This window comes from Phascolarctos cinereus, unplaced genomic scaffold, assembly GCF_003287225.1.
Source record: "Phascolarctos cinereus isolate Bilbo 61053 unplaced genomic scaffold, phaCin_HiC Scaffold_4;HRSCAF=312, whole genome shotgun sequence".
Lineage (NCBI taxonomy): Eukaryota > Metazoa > Chordata > Mammalia > Diprotodontia > Phascolarctidae > Phascolarctos > Phascolarctos cinereus.
This window is the reverse complement of record NW_027555847.1, coordinates 362,493,620-362,513,742: the sequence shown is the minus strand read 5'-3', so window position 1 is coordinate 362,513,742 and position 20,123 is coordinate 362,493,620. Positions and strand designations below refer to the sequence as shown.

General features: G+C 39.4%; 1 protein-coding gene across 6 annotated transcripts in view; it reads left to right on the top strand.

The window, feature by feature from the left end:
- The first annotated feature begins 3,545 nt into the window (after window positions 1-3,545).
- MALT1 (MALT1 paracaspase) overlaps window positions 3,546-20,123 on the top strand; it is an 87,752-nt gene continuing 71,174 nt past the window's right edge. For 2 of the 6 annotated variants that reach the window (XM_078153238.1, XM_078153235.1), the window contains exons 1-2: window positions 3,546-3,953; window positions 11,972-12,138. In XM_078153238.1, the coding sequence (XP_078009364.1) occupies window positions 3,739-3,953; window positions 11,972-12,138 (382 nt within the window). In that variant the 5' untranslated portion in view covers window positions 3,546-3,738. Of the gene's footprint in view, window positions 3,954-4,780; window positions 4,965-11,971; window positions 12,139-20,123 lie in introns of all 6 variants that reach the window. The other 4 variants (XM_020994893.2, XM_020994886.2, XM_078153237.1 and 1 more) reach the window with 3 other exon arrangements.

Below are 20,123 nucleotides of genomic sequence, written 5' to 3'. Positions count from 1 at the left end.
AATCAAGATGACTTGAATTGACTACTTCAAGGATCCTTGGTCTCTTCATGTGGATGCTCCACTCACCCAAAGATTCACAACCCATCTGTGGCTTCAGAGATGGTCAGGAAGGGTTATTGTAACTCCTATTCTTCATACTATGGCCAACCTGGTGTTGAGACTTTTCACGCTTTCTTGGCTAGGCCCGTTCTCAGACAACAGACACACAGAGCCTGTACTTGAATCCTTCCCAGCATGATAGGACCTGCAGAGTTGTACTTTGCTGGTATAGCTTTTAAGAAACAAGAGTCACTTCCAAATCATGAGAAGACATCAGAGATGGAGTTTACTGGAGGCTCCTCACTGAATAGATAACAATAGGTTTACATTTATATAAGGCTTTGTTATTTCATTGAGATCTGGCAATAACTTTATGAAATAGGTAGCGCATTTATTGTTAGCCTCATTTTACAGATGTGAAAACAGGTTCGATGATTAAAGTTCACCCACATAGTCAGTTGACAGATCCAGATTTCTAACCCAGGTCTTTTTATTCTAGATACAAGGCTCTTTTCATTACTACTGATTCCCTGTGATTGAGATATGGTTAATTTCTCTAGGCCTCAGTTTCCTCATCTAACTACAAACTGAATGAGGGTACCCATGTCAAATCATATATTAATATTAACAAAGTTTAATTTACTTATTTTTAATTAAAAATATAAATAGAAATCCCAGTATTTTCTTCCTACATCTCAGTGAACTGTTTTGTTGCACTCTGCTGCCACAAACAATAAAATCTCATTTATTAAACAGATGAGGTCAATTTGAATTAGTAAAAAGTCCAAATTACAGAATATTTTGAAATAAATGCAGTTTTACTATTTTTAAATACTATCCACCATACCAACTCTGATTAACTGCTCATAAAATGTTTTATAGTAGATAACTTTAAGCAATAGAACATCAGCAATTAATATATAACAATTAGTATACAATGTGTTAAGGTCCTTAAAAAACCATTTATAATAGCTACCACTTTGAAGTTTGCAAAACATTTTTCAAATGTTATTTCATTTTACTCTCACAATAATGCTGGAGGTAGGTATTATTATCCCTACTTTATAGATCAGGAAGCTGAGGCAGGCAGAGGTGAAGTGACTTGCCCAAGGTCACATAGCTAGTAAATATCTGAGGTTGGATTTAAACTCCTGGTGTTCCAGAATCCAGGTTTACCACTTTATCCATGCACCGTCTAGCTGCCTGAAGAGATAAAATCATAGAGATGGAAGGGACCCCATAAACCACTGAGTCCAATTTCTTTATTTTACAGGTGAGCAAACTAAGTACCAGGAAGGTTAAATGCCTTGCCCTGGATCAAAGAGGTAAGAGAGTCCAGATTGAATCTGCATCTTTGGTCTCCAGAGCCAGTGCTCTTTCACAAGAATTAATTCCTCCACCAACATCACCTATGTTCCTTATTTGCCAAACAAACTTCAATTCTATTGGAATATATGTCATGTTCAACATCAACTCCAAACCTTTCCTCAAGTCTCTGTAGTCAGTCAGTCAAAAGTTAATATTAAATGCTTACTTAGTGTAGACTGGAGCATTGTTGCTCCACCTTCCCTCCAGTCCTCCATATCCTATTCATCCTTCAGAGCACAACTCATGGCTTATCTTTGTGATGCCTTCTGTGACTAGTCTAGCCATGGTAATCTCCCTTAATTCCCTTACCACTTCCTGCCTATACCACTGATTTAGCACTTCATGCCATGCTCATTGCCTTATAAGCCCAACTTAGTACGTGCTCCAACTAATATTAAGACAGCTAACATATCTGGGTGTGGAAAAGATGGGAACTGGAAAGCCAGACATGTAGAATTGTGCCAAGCTGAAACGTGAGATTGACTTGAGTACTTATAATTTACTCGTCACTATACAGGCAGAAGTTCTTAACCTTTGTGTCCTAGACTGCTTTGAGAGACTGGTAAAATCAATGGACTCTGCTAAATGTTTTAAAATGAATAAAATACAAAGGACTGCTGAGGAAATGATATTGAAATATGGTTATATTCAATGATATTGAAGTACAGTTATAAAAAAAGAAGTATATGTTCACAAACCCCAGGTTAAGAATCTCTGCTGCATAGAGTTAGAGAATCGAACTGTCATTTCACCAGCATAGGGAATTCCCTCTACCAATGCAGGTCAGCACCTTCTCTGCAACTTCATCTTTAGAGAGTTTCCAAGAGCAATGAAAGGGCAAATTACTTGCTTAGTGTGTTACACTGCCAGGATGTGTCAAAGACAGGCCTGGAGCCTGGGTTGTCCAGACTCTCTATCCTCTATGACACACTAGATAGACTCAAGGAACATTCAGATTTGAAAGGGACCTCTCTAATACTGACATAACATTATTGACTCTATTTTGCCTTTATCCACCATTTTGTGAACTCTCAAAATCACTTGAGTTTGGACAAGTCACAAGATTACCCTCCCCCCAAGAATCACTTGACTTAAAGAATGTCACAAAACTACCCCTTTTCCTTCTCTTCTCAGTGTCCTGTCTTCCAATCCCCTTCAGACCCTCATCCTCACCTCTTTGTCTCCAGAGCTACTCCTCCAACAAGAAACCAGATATCTCAGCCCTTTCATCCTGTTTTTCATTCCCTCCAGAACCAAAGTTCTGGGTTCTTGGCTGCAGAGAGCCCTGAAACACCGACAACTGGATGCAATGCTAAATAAATCATCTGTGTGGACGATACTTTGATTTTATTATTTAACTGTACAACCTCAGAAGGGCAGCTAGATGGTGGAGCGGATAGAGCACCTTCACCTACAGTGGGGAAGATACGAGTCAAATCCAGACGTACACTTACTAGCTGTGTGACCTTGGGCAAGTCACTTAATTCCTGTTTTCCTCAGTTTCCTCATCTCCAAAATGAGCTGAAGGACATAGCAAATACCCCAGAATCTCTGCCAAGAAAAACACCACGGACGAGTCCATAGCTTCAAAAAGGATAAACTGAACACCTCATAGGCCTCTTCTAGTTCAACCCCTCCCCCTCTCCAACCTGATGCAAAATCCCCCCAGGACGTGTCCCAGGAGGGGACCTCCAACGATGAGAAAGGTCACAACGTTTGGAAAACGGTTGTGAAGTTTTCCATAAACTGAGGCAAAAATCTGCCCATTTTGCTAGTTCTGTCCCCTGGTGCCCAGTAAGCAGGTCTGACAGCTCTCACACGCCCCCCCTCCTTTAAGTCCTTAGAGGGCGACGCTGGCCATCCCTCCCTCCTCGGGCCGCCCGCTGTCCCCTTCGCTCTGCCGGGTCCCCCTCTTCCTCTCCCAGCCCCACGCCCCTTCCTCCCGTCTCGGCCTCCAGCTTTCTGCACTTTTTTGTTTGCTTGTTTGTTTGAAGAGCCCGCTGCGCTCCGCGACGGCCTGGCACAAGGGACGTCGAGAACGGCAGGGAAGTTTCCTCGCCAGCCCCCACCCGGCTGAGGCGCGAGACACACGCACGCACGCGCACCCGCACGCACGCGCGCCCCCGTGGGGGCGGGGACCGGGGAGAACCTGTCTCTCTCGGGCCGCTTCCTCAGCGGTGTGTGCGGTGAGACGCCCTCTGACGTGTCCTTCCGCCCCCGCCCCCCGGCCCCGTCCTGGGAAAGAGAAGCGAGCGGAGCACTAGGAGCGGAAGGTGGCTCCGGGAAGTAGGGGGTGCGGCGTGACGGGACTGGACGCTGGAGCGGGGGGACATGTCGCTGTGGGGGCACACGCTGCAGGCCTCGCCGCCGGCGCCCTCCCCGGCGCCCCCCGCCCCCGCGTGCCCGTCCCCAGGGGCTGTCACCATTAACCGGCTGCGAGAGCCTGCGCTGCGGGGCCTCAGCGATGCCCTGGACCGAGCCGCGGAGGGCAGGGGCTGGAAGAAGCTGGCGGAGCTCGCGGGGAGCCGCGGGCGCTACAGGCTCAGGTGTCGGGGGCGGGGCCTGCGCGAATGAGGGGCTCGGGAGGGGTCCGAGAGGAAGGGGCTGGAGCGGGAAGGCTTAACTTTGGGGGACCGGACTGCGGGTGGAGAGAAAGAGAGCTGGAGGCCAGGGGCCCGGACTGGGAAATGTTGGGGGGCAGTGTCTGGCGCGAGGATGACGGTGGGACGGTAGAAAGGGGAAAGTGAGGGTGCTTTGAGTGTGTGGGGGACCCTCCCCCCTCCGATGGCGAAGAATGGAGTAAAGTGGAACCAGTTTGATTCAGTAAACATTCTGTGAAGAGTAAACTCTTCTATGCTAGGCACTGTGCTAAGTGCTGGGGATACAAAAAGAGGCAAAAGGCGGTGCCTGCCCTCAAGGGGCTTACAGTCTAATGGGAGAGAACTTGCAAACACACATACACACTAAGCTATAAGTAAGATAAGTAGGAAATAGCTGTTGGGGAAGGCTTCCTCTAAAAGGTGGGATTTTAGCGGGTACTTTAAGGAAGCCAAAGGAGGTCAGTAGTCGGAGCAGAGAAGGGAAGGACAGCCAGAGAAAATGCCGGGAGCCAAGGGAGCGGAGAAAGGGAAATACTGCAGCTGGTAAAGGGCAAGAAATGTTGGATTCACATAAAGTTAAAAGACATTGAGAGAAACAGATGATTTGGATAGAAAGGGAGGAGTGGTGAGAGAACCTGAAAAAGGGAAAAAAAGTAATCAAATCCGAAAAATGATTAGAAGGAAATAGTGTTTGTGGAGGGAGAAACATGATGAGGACTGGACTGGTATCATTGAGTCAATCAGTATTTATTTTTCCTACTCTTATGTGCCAGGCTCTGTTAAACGCTGAGGATGTGAGAAGAAAGGCAAAATAAGTCCCAGCTCTCAGGAAACTTGATCTAATTGGGGAGACCATGTGAAAGCGACTGTATATAGAGGACAAATAGGAGGTTCATTGACTATTTTTAAGCATCTTTTACGTGCAAGGCACTTTGCTAAGCAATTGGGAATGGAGAGGTAAATGAGACATTTTCTAATTTCAAAGAGTTTACAGTCTGGTAGATGAAATGGCACAAAAGTGCCAAAATACAGGGTCATAGATCTAGAGTTGTAAGTTTAGTCCAACATTCTCATTTTATAGATGAGATTCAGAGAGATAAAATGATTTGCCTGAGGTCACAGAGGTGATAAATAGGATAATCTGAGATCCAAACCTATGGCCTTGGACTCTAAGTCCACTGCACTTTTTAAAAATTTTCTTTTTTTCTTTTTAATTCTTATTTTCAATTCCAAATTATGCCCTCCTTCCAGCCCCTCTCCTACCCATTAAGAAGGCAAGAAATATGATACTCATTATACGGATGAAGTTATGCAAAACATTTCCACATTAGCCATGTTGTGGGGGGGGAAAAAAAGAAGCAAGAAAAAGAGAGAAAGTATGCTTCAATCTGTACTGAGAGTCTCTCAGTTCTCCATCTGTAGGTGGATAGTATTTTTCATCATGATCCTTTTGGAACTATCCTGGATCACTGTGTTGATCAGAGTATCTAAGACTTTAACGGTTGATGATCATTACAATATTACCAATACTATATACAGTGTTCTCCTAACTTCACTTTATATCAGTTCATATAAGTTTTCCCAGGTTTTTCTAAAACTGTCCTAGTCATCATTTCTTACAGTATTCTTAGAGCATTTCTTACAGCATTATTGTATTCCATCATGATTATATACCATAACTGTTCAGTCCTTTTCCAACAGATGGGCTTCCCCAGAACTTCTGTAAATATTTTTCTACATGTGGATGCTGACCTTTTTTCTTTGATCTCTCTGCATAGAGACCTAATAGCAGTATTATTGAATCAAAGGTTATGCAGTTTTATAGTCCTTCAGGCACAGTTCCAAATTGTTTATTACATAGGTCAGTTCACAACTCCACCAACAGTGCTTTGGTGTACTTATTTTCCCACACCCCTTAGCATTTGTCACTTTCCTTCATCATCTTAGCCAATCTGATGGGAGTGATGTGGTACCTTACAGTTGTTTTATTTTGAATTTCTATAATTATTAGTGATTTAGAGCATTTTTTCATATGACTTTTGATAGCTATGATTTCGTCTTCTGAAAACTTCCAGTGTACTTTCCATTGTACCATACTGTAATAAGACAGTATGTGAAAAGTGCCAAGGGTTGTGCAAACATAGGGCTATGGTAGTTCAGAGGAGATGGGATCAGTGAAATGTTCTTGGAAGACTTAAGGTGTGATGTGAAGGATGGCTAAGATTTTGACAGGCATAGATTGGGAGGGAGGCATTCTGCATAGAAGCAATGGAATGAAAAAAGAAAGATGGGTTCACAGGATCACATATTTAGAGCTGAAAGAGAATCAGACATCATCTAGTCTAGCTCCCTCATGTTACAGATGAGGAAACTGAGACCTGGGAATGTTAAGTAACTTGCCAGGATTATACAGGTTATACATAACAGGGCCTGAATTCAACCTCAGAGTCTCAGACTGCTGATTGAGAGCTTATTCCTGTACCATGTTTTTGAGGGGAATATTAAGTAGCGTGAGAGGCATGGCATAGTGGGTAAATTACTGGCCTTGGAGCTAGAAAGATCTGGGTTTATGTCTTATCTCTGATACCTCTCATCCTTTGTCCCATCTGCCTATCCAGCTACTACCTGTCTCAAAGTCACATTCAAGGCTCAAATTTCCATGAAGCCTTAAGATCATAGGGTCATAGAATTAGAGCTAGAAGAATCCTTCGAAGCATATGATGCAACCTTTTTGTTTTATAGACCAGAAGATCGTAAGTTAGTACTGGAAGAAACCTCAGAGATCATCTGGTCCAACCCTTGCACTTTATAGATGAGGAAACTGTAGCCTAGAGAGGTCAAGTCCAAGCCCAGGGTCATAGAGGTGTCATTGACCAAGGTGGAATTTGAACCTAGGACCTCAGGCTCTAAAATCAGAGCGCCTCCCCTCCCTCACCACGTAATCCCCACTTAATCTTCCTCTCTGAATTTCTGTAACACTTAATTACATACTGTTGCACTGGTTGCTTCTTTTCCCCCTGGGTACTGTGGGATTGTCTCAACAACTAGTTTATAATGTCCTGGAATGCAGGTACCATGTATTATTTTTCTCCGGTGTCTTTTATAGCACCTAAAGATTAGAAAAGGAACTTAAATGCTTTTTGATTATATCTTTCCCTCAATGTTATATTGAGCATCAACATAAGAGTCACAAAATTGCAGATTTAGAAGGGGCCTTGGAGGTCATCTAGTCCCACCCATGCCTTTTTTACAAAATCTGGAGTAGTCCAGCAATTATTGCTTCCAGTGAAATGGTCCATATGCAGACTCTGGAATGTCAGTTGACAAGCATTTATTTAGCAGCTGTGCTAGGTGCTGTGGATATAAAAAAAAAGCAATAAAAGGCCCTTCCCTCAGGGAGCTCACCTTATATTTGGAGAGATAACATATAAGTACTTAAATACATACCTGATAAGAGTGTCTCAAAAAATCTAGTGCCTTTTAAAACCTTAAAGTTTAAGCTGTTAAAGCTTTAGACAGCACTAAGATTTTTGGGACACCTTGTATAGCATAGGTGAGTAGTCTGAGAAAGGAAGGCACTAGCAGATGGAGGGACCAGGAAAAATCTTCTGCAAAAGGTGAGATTTGAGCTAAGTCTTAAAGAAACTCAGGGAAAGTATGGGAAAACAAGAAAAGTAATCAATCAACAAGCATCTGTTAAGAATTTACTATGTACCAGGCACTGTGTAAAGCACTGGGGATATAATGAAAGGCAAAATGATGGTGCCTGTCCTCAGTGGAGAAGAAAACATGCATAAAATTGAACTTAGAAAATATATATAGGCCATAGCAGTGTGTGGAGGAGGGGAGGACTAGGAAAGCACCCTGCAGAAAGTGGGATTTTGTGTCTTAATGGAAGCCAGGAGGGGAGACCTGAGGAGGGAGAGCATTGCAGGCATGGGGACAGCCATTGAAAAGGAACAGAGTTGGGAGATGGGAGTACTTTCTGTGAGGAACAGTAGGAAGGGCAGTACAGCTAGAATATAGATTATGAGGGGGAAAGTAAAGTGTAAGAAATTAGATAGTAAGAAGACAGAATTTGAAGAATTTTAAATGCCAAACAGAAGAGTTTAAATTTGATCCTGAAGGTAATAGGAGGTCACTGGAGCTCATTGAGTGGGGTGCCATTGTAGTTAGACCTACAGTTTAGAAAAATCAGTTTGGCAGTTGAGTGGAGGATGGACTGGAGTGATGAGAGATTTCAGTCAAGGAAACCAGTTAGGCTACTGGAGTGTGAATTAGAATTGTGGCTGTGTGAGTGGAGAGGATACATATATGAGAGGTGATATAAAGATATTTGGCAGCAAATTGAATATGTGAGAGTGAGGATGAGATTGAGATTTCTGGCTTGGGTGATGAAGATGGTGGTACCCTTAACAATAATAAGAAAGTTGAGAAGAGAGAGTTTGGGGGAAAGATAACAAATTCTGTTTTGAACATGATGAGTTTGAGATGCTTATGGAACTTCCAGTTTAAAATGTCTAAAAGGCAATTAGTGATGTAGGACAGGAGATGGAGTAGGAATGGATATTATAAATATGAGAATCATCTTCATGTAGATAGGTGAACCTGTGGGAGCTGATGAGATCACCAGGCAAGATAGTATAGAACAGAAAGAGAAGCAGACCTAGGACAGAGCCTTGGGAGACATCCAAGGTTAATGGGTGTGACATGGATGAAGAAACAGCAAAAGAGGCTGAGAGGTGATGGATCAGGTAGGAGAACCAAGACAGCAGTGTCACCAAAATCCAGAGGACAAAGAGTATCCAGGAGAAGGTAATCAAGTGTCAGATGCTTCAGAGGGGTTAAGAAGAATGAAGATTGAGAAAAGACTATTAGACTTGGCGATTAAGGTATCATTCGTAACTGGAGAGGGCAATTTTGGCTGTAAGAGATCAGAAGCCAGATTCAAGAAGAGAGATGAGAAGAAAGGAAGTGAAGGCACTGAACGTAGAGTTTAGCCAGAAATAAGAGGACAGATATAGGAGGATGGCTGGTGGGGATGGTAAGATGAAGTAAGTTTTTTAAAGATAGAGAAGACATGGGCATGTTTATAAGTATAAGGAAAAGAGCAGTAGACAGGGAGAGATTTAAGATAAGAGAGGAGGAAAGGGGGCAGTTTACTGGAGAATTTTTGTTTGCTTTGAAGCTTACATTTTATTTTATGTACTATAAGTGGATAATTTTATTAGGTTGCAAGCTTATTTTCTTTTTTAAAAAAATTTATTTTTTGTTTTCAACAACTTCCATAAGATTTTGAGTTCTAAATTTTCTTCCTCTCCCTCCTCTCCCCCTTTCACAAGATGGTGCGATCTGATATAGGCTATACATATACATTCATATTAAATACATTTTCACATTAGTTATGTTGTAGAGAAGAATTAGAACCAATGGGAGAAACCACAAGAAAGAAGAAGCGAAAGAAAAGAAAAAGAGCAAATAGTATGTTTCACTCTACATTCAGACTCCATAGTTCTTTTTCTGGTTGTGGATAGCATTTTCCATCTTGAGTCTTTTGGAGTTATCTTAGATCCTTGCATTACTAAGAAGAGCTAAGTTTATCAAAGTTAGTCATTGCACAATGTTGCTGTTACTATCTACCGTGTTCTGGTTCTGCTCACTTCACTCAGCCATAGTTCATATAAGTCTTTCTAGGTTTTCCTGAAGTCCGCCTACTCATTATTTCTTATGGAACAATAGTATTCTATTTCTTTCATATACCACAACATGTTCAGCCATTCCTCAGTTGATGGGCATCCCCTCAATTTCCAATTCTTGGCCACCACAAAAAAGAGCTGCTATACATATTTTTGTACATGTGGGTCCTCTTCCCATTTTTATGATCTCTTTGGGATACAGACCTAGAAGTGGTATTGCTGGGTCAAAGGGTATACACGGTTTTTTAGCCATTTGGGTGGAGTTACTGGAGAATTTTTGAAGGAATGGCACCCAGGGCACTTACAGAAGGGTTGGCCTTACCAGGTAGAAGTGCTGCCTCTTTATCAAGATACATAAAGGAGATAATGGGGGGAGATGTCTAAATGACATAAGGTGGTGTCTAAATGAGATAAGGTGGAGGGAAGAAGGCAGCCTTCTGAGGGAATAGTCAGTGAAGTATGAGGTGAGATCCTCAGTCACAAAAGGATGATGAAAAGGGTATGCCTTAGAAGTCTTGAGGAAGGACAAGAATGTTTGGTGTAACAGCCACTGTGGAGAAGGGGATAGCTAATAGATCAGAGAGCAATAGAATGTTTGCCTTGCTGATGTGGTAGAAAGAACACTGGATTTGAAATCAGAAAGGCTTGGTTTTGATTCCCATTTTTTACACATATTAGTTGGGTTTTCTCCCTGAGCTTTTGTTTCCTCAAGTGTAAAATGAGAATCATAATACTTATAGTGTGTGCCTGGTAATGGAGTTGCCCAGGGCCAAGAAAGAGTCTTATGGAAAGTGGAGTTTTTCTCTAAAGGTGTTAAACAGAAGGGTGTTCTGTAGTCACACGAGAGAGCTAAGAGCAGCTGGAAGGTATATAGAAATTTCTGTATTTGCTTTAGGACTCATTTCATAGCAAAGAGGAAGAAAAAGAAATGATATATTTGAGAAGTATGTAGGAGAAATAATAAGTATTTCTGGAACTTAGTATATTAACTTTCCACTAAAGACCTATACTGAAGTGATGAGTGCCATATAGTATAATGAAAGGAAAAGGAAATGATTAAGAGATGTTAAGGAGGCAGAATCAGTAAGACTGGAAAACTTATTTTATGGGGAAAGAGAGAGAAGGAAGATCAACGAGAATTTTGAGGTTATAAAACTTGGCAAACAGGAGTCTGGTTTCTTTTAACAGAAATAGAGAAGTTTTGGAGTAGGGGAAGGTAGGGGGGTTTTTTTGGGGGAGGGGTGAGGTCAAAGAGAAGGTGAAGATAATGACCAGGTATGCACATGTCAAATTTGAAGTAGCAGCAGCATATTCAGATGAAGATATTCAGCAGGGATTTGGAGATGCAGGACTGGAGAGACAGGACTATGGGGGAGCTGTATAAATTTGAGAATCATCTGTATAGAGATAACTAAACTCATGGAAGCAGATGAAATCACCAGTGAGAGAATGTAGAGATGAGAACTCTATATGGTCTTGGGGGAACATCCACATTTAAGAGTTAGGAGGTGAACTGTATTCCAACAAAGGAGATAGAGATGAAATCATTATACTGATGGGAAGAAAACCATGCGTTAGTTTTGGAAGACCCCAGGTTTCTTTGAGTACTAAAAGAAGAAAATTATGTGAGAGAATGAAATATAGAATTAAAGGGAAGTGTGTAAACAGCTGAATGGGAGTTCTGCCTGGCACAGGATGACAGGAGCTAGGAAGGGAAAGGGCTAACCTGGATAGAGATGAGAATTAGGGGAGACATCATAGGTAAAAAGGGCTTCTTCCTCAGCAGACTAGCGATACTGAGACAGAGGGGTTAAAGGAACAGGAGATGGGACAGTAATGACACCTAGAAATTCAGTGGTTAATCCCAGGAAGCATATGGCAGGAGTAGCCTTTTCTGTCATCTTCCCTTCACCACCATAGATGACCTCATGAGAATTGGGACTAGATTAGGACATAGGTGGCAGTGTTGGTAGCTGACAAAGCAGTGCTTCTTCACACTTCAGTGGTGGTGGCAGCCCTCCTTACCCTTATGGGTTGTGTGTAGCACAGTGTAGATATCAGTTGTGCAGAAGAGAGTGGAGATAGTGCCTTCCCACCAATGTGATGAAAAGGCCTGTAAGATATCTTGGTCAGTAAATACCAGATGATCAGATCACCCAAGGACAGATTAAATTTATATTTTTGCTTCTTGCTCCCTTGACAAAGTATGAGTCTCCTAGAAGTTACCACGCATGTGGAGTAAGCTCCTAAAAATGTTTTTATTTTCAGTTGTCTGGACTTAGAGCAATGTTCTCTTAAAGTGTTGGAACCAGAAGGAAGCCCTAGTCGATGTTTACTGAAGCTACTGGGTGAAAAAGGCTGCACGGTCACGGAATTGAGTGAGTTGCTTCAGGCCATGGAACATACTGAAGTTCTCCAACTTCTGGGTCCTCCAGGTTTGTTTTGTCTTTAAATTTATTCATTCATAGAGCCATGGGGACACTGGGATGTCAAAATAGTCTCATTTAAATAGCTGAATTATGTTGCTATGATAATAGTAAATATATCTAATCACTCCTTTTCTGTTATTTACGGAAATAACTGTAAAACAGCCTTCTTTTGAAGTCTTCAAATGAAATTGTGATTCAGTAGGCCAATGAAATTGAGAAATGTTTATGAATAGCCAAGTTTGGCCTCTAACTTTCTGAAGGATAGGTAATTATAAAATTGGTTTTAAAGTAGGAGATCACCAACAAAGTGATTTTTTGTTTGTTTTTCGTGGCAACTGGGGTTAAGTGACTTGCCCAAGGTAACATAGCTAGTTAGTGTCAGGTGTCTGAAACTGGATTTGAACTCAGGTCCTCTTGACTCCCGGGCTGGTGCTTTATCCACTGCACTACCTAGCTGCCCCCAAAGTGATACTTTTTAAACTTAGGGCAATATAAATATCTTCCCAAATTAATGAACATATCTCAAATGACTACTTGGGCTCAGAACGTTATGTTCTGGGGATACAAATGTGAAAATTGACACAATCTCTTCCCTTTAAAAGCATACGGTCTAGTACAAGGATAAAACATGTGGACAGATTAATACAAGTTAGAATGTGATAAATGCAGAGAAGAAGCTCAAAGGAGATGGATGAAAAGATTTGTAGAAGGGATAGATCACTTCTAGCTAAGGGCATCAGGAAGGACTAATGGTGGGGGCAGCCCCTGAGCTGAATCTTGAAAGGAGAAAAGGATTCACAAAAGCATCTGGGGATGGGGGAGGACAAGATGAGATTAGCTGAAACTTCTAGTTTGGGGAGGACCTTGAATGCCAGGCCAAGAGGTTTTTACTTAAATCCTTTAGTTATTGTGAAGCTACTGAAGGTTTTTTGAGCAAGAGATTATAGGATCATACCTGCACATTAAAAATACTGCTTTGGAAACTCATGATAGAAAATGCTTTCCACATCCAAGGAGAACTAAGAGACTCTGAGTGCAGATTGAAGCATTTAAAAAATTTTTTTCTTGCTTTTTTTTCCACATCATGGGTAATATTGAAATATTTTAAAACACCTCAAGTGTTTAATGGATATAATATTTCTTAGCTTTTTAATGTATGAGGGGTGTTGAATGGAGAGAGAATTTGGAAGGAAAAGTAGAATAATTTTTTTTCTTTTAAGAAAGAAATATTACTTTGACAGCCATGTGCAGGTTGGGGTAGAGAGGAGTGATACTAGAAACCAAGGAACTAGTTAGGAGGCTGTAGTTCAGGTAAGAGTTTATGTGAGTGGGAGTGGAAGGGATGAGGATTGGATGCAGAGACAAAGTAAACAGTACTTAGCAGTTGATTAGCTATGGAGAGGAGTGCTGGTAAGGGAGAAGAAAGTCAAAGATGACTCCAAGCATCTAAATCCACATGAGTGGGAGAGTGGACATAAAGAGATGAAAGGAACTTAAGAGAAGGGGGTAGGCCTAGGGGAAAAGTGCGTTTAGTTTAAATTTGATGTGATGGTAAGGCATACATACAATAGTGTCTAGTACAAAGTTGGGAATAGAGGACTAAAAAAAGCTACTGGATACAGAAATTAGTTTCACAGGCTTTGTACTTACTGATAGTGATTTATTTGATTGGGAAGATTTCTTGTTTTTCTCTTACTTGATCTCAATTTATGAAAATCTTCAGGTACCTTAAACTCCTGCACAGAGTCCTACTCCAATATTTCATCATGTCATGGAGATTACCCTGGGCTCTTGAATGCTGTGCCAGTTCTGACTAGTTCTACCATGTTGTAAAGGCCACAGATGATGTGTGCTTTCTGAGGACCAGCCTCTTATTAAGTATGGAGAGATTCATCACTACTATGCCAGCTGTTCTGTGATGGAAAATTTAACTTTGGCAACCCTATAAACAATTTGGGGGCATAGTTCCAAATTGCTTTCCAGAATGGCTCTACTAATTCACAGTTTTACCAATAGTACATCAGTATTTTTGTTTTCCCTTAGCCCTTCCAACATTGGTTATTTTCATTTTTTGTCAACTTTGCCAATCTGGTGAGAATGGAACCTCAGAGTTACTTTAAGCTTCTTTAATTGTTAGTTGTATGGAGCATTTTTATGTAACTGTTGATAGTTTGGGTTTCTTGCCTTGAGAACTACCTATTCATTTCCTTTGACCTCTTACCAATTGGGAAATAACTCCTCATAATTTTGAATCAGTTCTTGAGATATTTTAGAAATGGGGTTTTTAACAAAGAAAGTTGCTACAAAATTTTTTTTTCCCATTTAACCATTTCCCTTCTAATCTAAGTTCATTGGATTTGTCTGTATAAAACTATTTATATTTTATGTAACTAAACTTGTCCATTTTATCTAATGTGATCTTCTCTGTCCTTTTTTGGTCTTGAACTCTCCCCCATCTCTAAATCTCAAAGGTAACTTCTTCCTTGTTCCTCTTTTATTATGTGAGCTTTTATATCTAGATTATGTATCCATTTGGTGCTTATTTTGGCATATGGATTGAGGTGTGGTATAAAACTAGTGTCTGCCAGACCCCTGTCCTGTTTTCCCAGCAGTTTTTGTCAAAGAGAGTCTTGGCCTAGATGATCTCAAAGACTTCACATTAAAAAGAAAAGTCTTCCCATGGTTACTAAGCTAGGTTTGAGTTTTGAGTCATACGTCAATGTGGAACATTATGTATGAAATTCATGACCACATTTTATCCTTTAATTTTGAGAAGCAGGATGCTAACTCACTGCCACTCTGAAAAGCTCAGGTATCCCTCCTTTGAAAAGTCCTTTTTGCCCTTTAAGCTTTTTTCTGTAATGACAGAATTAGCATACTTTTTTTCACCATCCCTAAGACAGATTGTTCTGATAGCCCACAGTTTTTTCAGGGTTGCACCTAGGACACTCTCACGCAATTTGGGAGAAAGGCAAGAAACAAGGAAAAGTACTTTGTGCTTTACCAATTATGTATTGGTTTTGCATATTTAATTTTAAAGTAGTTATGTAGTATGTCTAGAATAAGAAAGATAAGGAAACATTTGTCATTTGAGTATCGTTAGGATGAGAAGAAATATTTTGTATTAAGCATGTTCCTCTCCTCCATTCTCCTTTTCATATCTATATTTATTTTGAAATGTGACAATAATTCTTAAATGATACTGAGTTTGTTTTTCTTGATACTTTTGCTATTTACTCTTAAGTGTCTATAAGTGTCTAGCAGCTGTACAAATGTTAAAGTTGTTCTTAGAAATTAAAGGGGGAATCCCTCCTCTGATTTATCTATGAATTAAGTATACTTAGAAACCAAAAAAAAAAAAACCCTCTAAACACAGTGAAGAGATATAAATAGGACTTGGAGATAGAAATAGATGTCCTTCATATTTGGTTTGTGTTTTATGAAGTCATAATGCCTTAATCACAATGGATAAATTATAACTAACAGCAGGAGAAGAAAATAATTAGATGTATGAGACACTGTTAATCTAAAGTCTTATGTATCTAAGAACGTTACAAGTTGAGAAACAGGAATTATAGGGTGCTGTTTTCGTCACTTTTATTTTAAACGAGAACATGGGGATAAATGTGCATATTGCTAGAACAAGTTTGTCTGTAGAGTTCGGTGAACTCTGAATTATCTGCATATAAACTACTTCGTCGCGACTTATCTTTGATGGTCTGCCTTTTTTTAGGTAGCAGATTTTCACATCATAAAATTTTTTTCCCTATTCAGTAAGAGCTATCCAAATGGACCGTGTCTAGTAGAGTTGAGCAGGGAAGAGATGAAGAGATTGGGTATGTTCAGAAAAGAGGAGGGAGAGAGGTGAATGTGGTTCAGTTATGACACAGAGTATTTTTCAGATTATTATTTATCAATTACTGCATTTCTTCATTGGATCTGCAATCCTCTTCTATTGCAATCCATCCTCAGCTTCTCTTTTATGTAGTTCTTATTTATGTTCACCCACAGATCTTCCACAGGACCTTTTTCTGAGTCTTTTTGCTTTTTTGTGAGTATCAGTGGAATGCCCAGTCATTGAGCAAGCATTTGGTAGGTGCGTGCTATATGTCAGGCAATATGGTAGATCCTGGGCATGCAAGTACAAAGAATGAAACAACCCCTACTCCCGAGGAGTTTACATTCTAATTGGGGAAATAGTAAGTATATATATCAGTAAATACGAAGTACTTAAATACAAGGGAGGGAGGGCACTAGCAATTGGTATCAGGATTGTGACGCAGAATATGGTGCTAGAATTGTGTTTTAAAAGAAGAGGGGAACTCAGTGAGGCGAGGTAAGGAGGAAGTGCATTTCAGGCAAGGGGAATGGCCAGTGCAAAGGCACAGATATGGGAAATGGAATATTATTTTTGAGGAACAAAAAAAGGCCAGTTTGGCTTTATGGGTTGGGAAGTAATGTCTAATGAGGCTGGAAAGATAGATTGGGGCCAGGCTTTGCAGGTCTTCAAAAGCTAAACAGATGAGTTTATATTTACTCCTCAATAGTATGCCACTAGAGTTATTTGAGGAGTCACATAGTTCTGAGATTAAGGGAAATCACTTTATCAGGAATGTTTAGGAGTGGTGAGAGACTAAACAGAGAGACAAATTAGGAATTGTGGTGCCTTTGGCAAAAATAGGAGTTTGTAAGAGGGAAAGGTTTAAGGGGAAAGATAATGAGTTCAGTTTTAGACATGTTGAGTTTGAGATGTCTCTGGGAAACCCATCTATTATCCATCAATCTCATTGCATGATAGAACCACCTACATTTTCTGGACATAGATTTCCTCAGTGAGATCCCTTAATTCCTTTTCTTGCTCTTAAGAAATTTGTTTTACCAGTTTTGTTGTGCCAATACAAAGATTGGCAATTATCATGTACCTCTCCATTGCCCTTTGGGTTATCCATAATTTTATTTCTTTGGAAACTGAGATGCTCTGAGATTTGTAACTATACAGTATCATTTGGAGAAAATTTGTATTAGAAAGATAAGAGTTTTATGCCAAGGAGTAGCCTAAGATTATTAAAAGCATCACATAACATGTTTTTGAACTTTTTCAATGTATTGGTTGCTTGTGCTGCTTTTTCCCACTTTTCTTTCCTTTTTCTTTTTTTTTTGTCTTTAGAAAACACTTTTTGTTATATGGGTTGAGGAGACAGAGGGATACTGAGGAAGACTATGATGATGCAAAAAACAGAAGAGATCAAAAAAACTTTAAAAAAAACTACATAATTTTCCAAATGCAATTCTGTCTTCTCTCTTTAATTCTAAACCTTACTTACTGTCCATTTGCAAAATCTGTCCCAAATATGTATATTACTACAATAATTCAGCATATTGGCCTACTTATTACTCTATTAAATTAATAACAATCATGATAATAAATAATACTAGCTCACTTTAAGTTTACAGATGACTTTCCTCACATCCCTATGAGGTAGGGTATTTTCCCCCACAGCTAAATATAAATCATTTTTAAATTATTCTTTTTATATTATTCATATCTCTTTCCCTCCATGAACATATTTGAAAGCAAACTATATTCAGAATGTTTGAGATAATCATTATTACTGTTTGATGTTGGAGTGCTTGCTTTTATCTCCTGACTTTAACTATGTCCAGTTATTCCTGCTCACAATTATGTATTAAACTTTACTTCAAAATGCATTTAGATTTGAAAGACTGCTGGGTTCCAGAAGCAGTCATTTTCAGCACTTTTTTTCTTGACAAATATACAGAATTATAACTGAGAGTCATAACTTTGTTTGAATTGCTTAGATAATTCTGTATTGGCTATAAATAACAAATTGGTATGATGGAGTCATTTAGAGAATCTTTTTTCATCTGTTATGTATTGCATTGGAAAAAAATTAGTTGTGCTATGGGAGATGTTTTTGTTATTTTTATCATTTTTTTTGGTTTTATGTTTCCAAGTAGAGAACAGTATTGATTAGATTATGTAATATTCTTGTCACTTTATAGTGCTTTGCAGTTTGCAGAACATTTTTGCTTACATTTTAAAAAATAACGTATTTATTGTTATTCTGAACTTGAAAAATACCAACATACACACACACACACACACACACACACATGCAATTATATGTATAAAGAAGAACAAAGAAGAATGTATGTGAAACTCTGAATCTGTATTACAGCTTTCTTTTTAAAAATATATAATAAATACAACATGTTAGTTTCAAAGATGTCTTGTTTGTCTATTTCTCCTTTCTTCTTTTCTGTGCATTAAAAAAAAACCACTTCAGTGCTCCTTTTCTTTTCTACCTTTTTGGTATCACTGCTGTTACTCTACCTCCCTCCCTTTCTACTCCTGTTTAAAAAACAAAAACAAGCCCTTGTAACAGATAAGCAGAGTCAAGCACCAAAGTCGCTATACTGCAAATGGCTTTGTTCTGGGGGGGTGAGGTTGGCCTGTAGGGGGACATGTGTTACTTGTAGTTGTAGGGGGATATGAGGTCTAGCTTCCTTGCAACACTAAAAGATTTTTTCAGGATTATTGTTAAGGTACAAAAGGCAGTGCTTATTTTGAGTATCTGTGCAAGAGGATGCTTTTGAGAAATCATCTGAAAAGTATAGGGGCCTTCCTTCTACCATTAGAGGTGCAGATACATAGTTAGTTTGGAAAAGAGTTTTATTTGTAAAAGAGTAAAACTATCTTATTATACATTGATACATTTATGTTGATAGGCACAGTAGATAGATTTCTGAAAAGCTCTAATTTTATTTTAAGTGCAGTAGGAAAGAAAATTTCTTAAAAGGAATCTGTGGTGAATCTTTTTGGAAGCAGAATCACCCCCTAATTTATCTTTTTCATGTTTTTAATTTTTGCATATCAAGTTTTCAACACAACTGCGTATGCTTTATTTACAGGTGTGGCAGGCATACCCTTGCATAAATACTAAGTTTCATTATATTGTGGAGTATTTTCTCAGGCTTACAGGAAACCAAGTCACCTGTCAGACTACCAGGAGATAATATCTGAAAATGTGTTTATTTGCCCAGAAACTATGCATATCTTTTTAAATAGAATTTTCATTTATATTCAGTAGCTATCATATATATCCTAGATATACATTAAATTCCATGTATCTGTGCTGTCCTTAATTATATTTGCTCAGCATCTCACTCTCATGGGAGTTAAATGGGTGGTTAAGGGTAAAACGTATACTCCTTTAACACAGTTGTAATATGTGTAAGGAAGGAAATGAGTGGGTAGAGCACGAGAATTGAGTATTGAGAGTGCTGTTTTTTACTACCTGAGAGCAGTTTTTAAAATAATATTATGTCTTAATTCCCAACTGTGAAGCAACATGCAGGCATAGTAGATTCAGTTTCATGTTAGAAAACCAAACTACAGAAGGTGTCCAGAGTACATTACAGAACTAGCTAATCTTAGATTTTAGAGGGACCTTATTTAGCTCAACCACCTACCTAGTCCAAGAAATCTTTCTAACATAATTCCTGGCAGGTGGTTATCTAGCTCAAATACTTCCATTGACAGGAAGTTTGAAGCTTAATGCATTTAAAAATAATAATTAATTCCATTGTTGGACAGTACTGTATAGGAATTTTTTAAATCCCATTTTGGACATATGTAATTACGTTTTTGCTTATTATCTGATAATATTTGCTAGAGAAAATTATTATTAAAGTTTTAAGAGCACACTATTCCCCTTCTGACAGAGAGGTGATAAACTCAAATTGCAGAATGAAACATGCTTTTTCAGACACAATCAGTATTGGAGTTTATTCTGTTTTTCTGTACGGGTTTGTTACAGAGGTTTTATTTTTCTTTTTTTCCCCTCAGTTTGGGGGAGGAGGGAGTACAAAAGAAGAGGGAAGGAGGAAGCTATGGTTAGGGTTGTTATAACAGAAAGGAATGTAATGGTCATTGACATTTGTTTTTGAAATGCACAGGGGAAAAAATA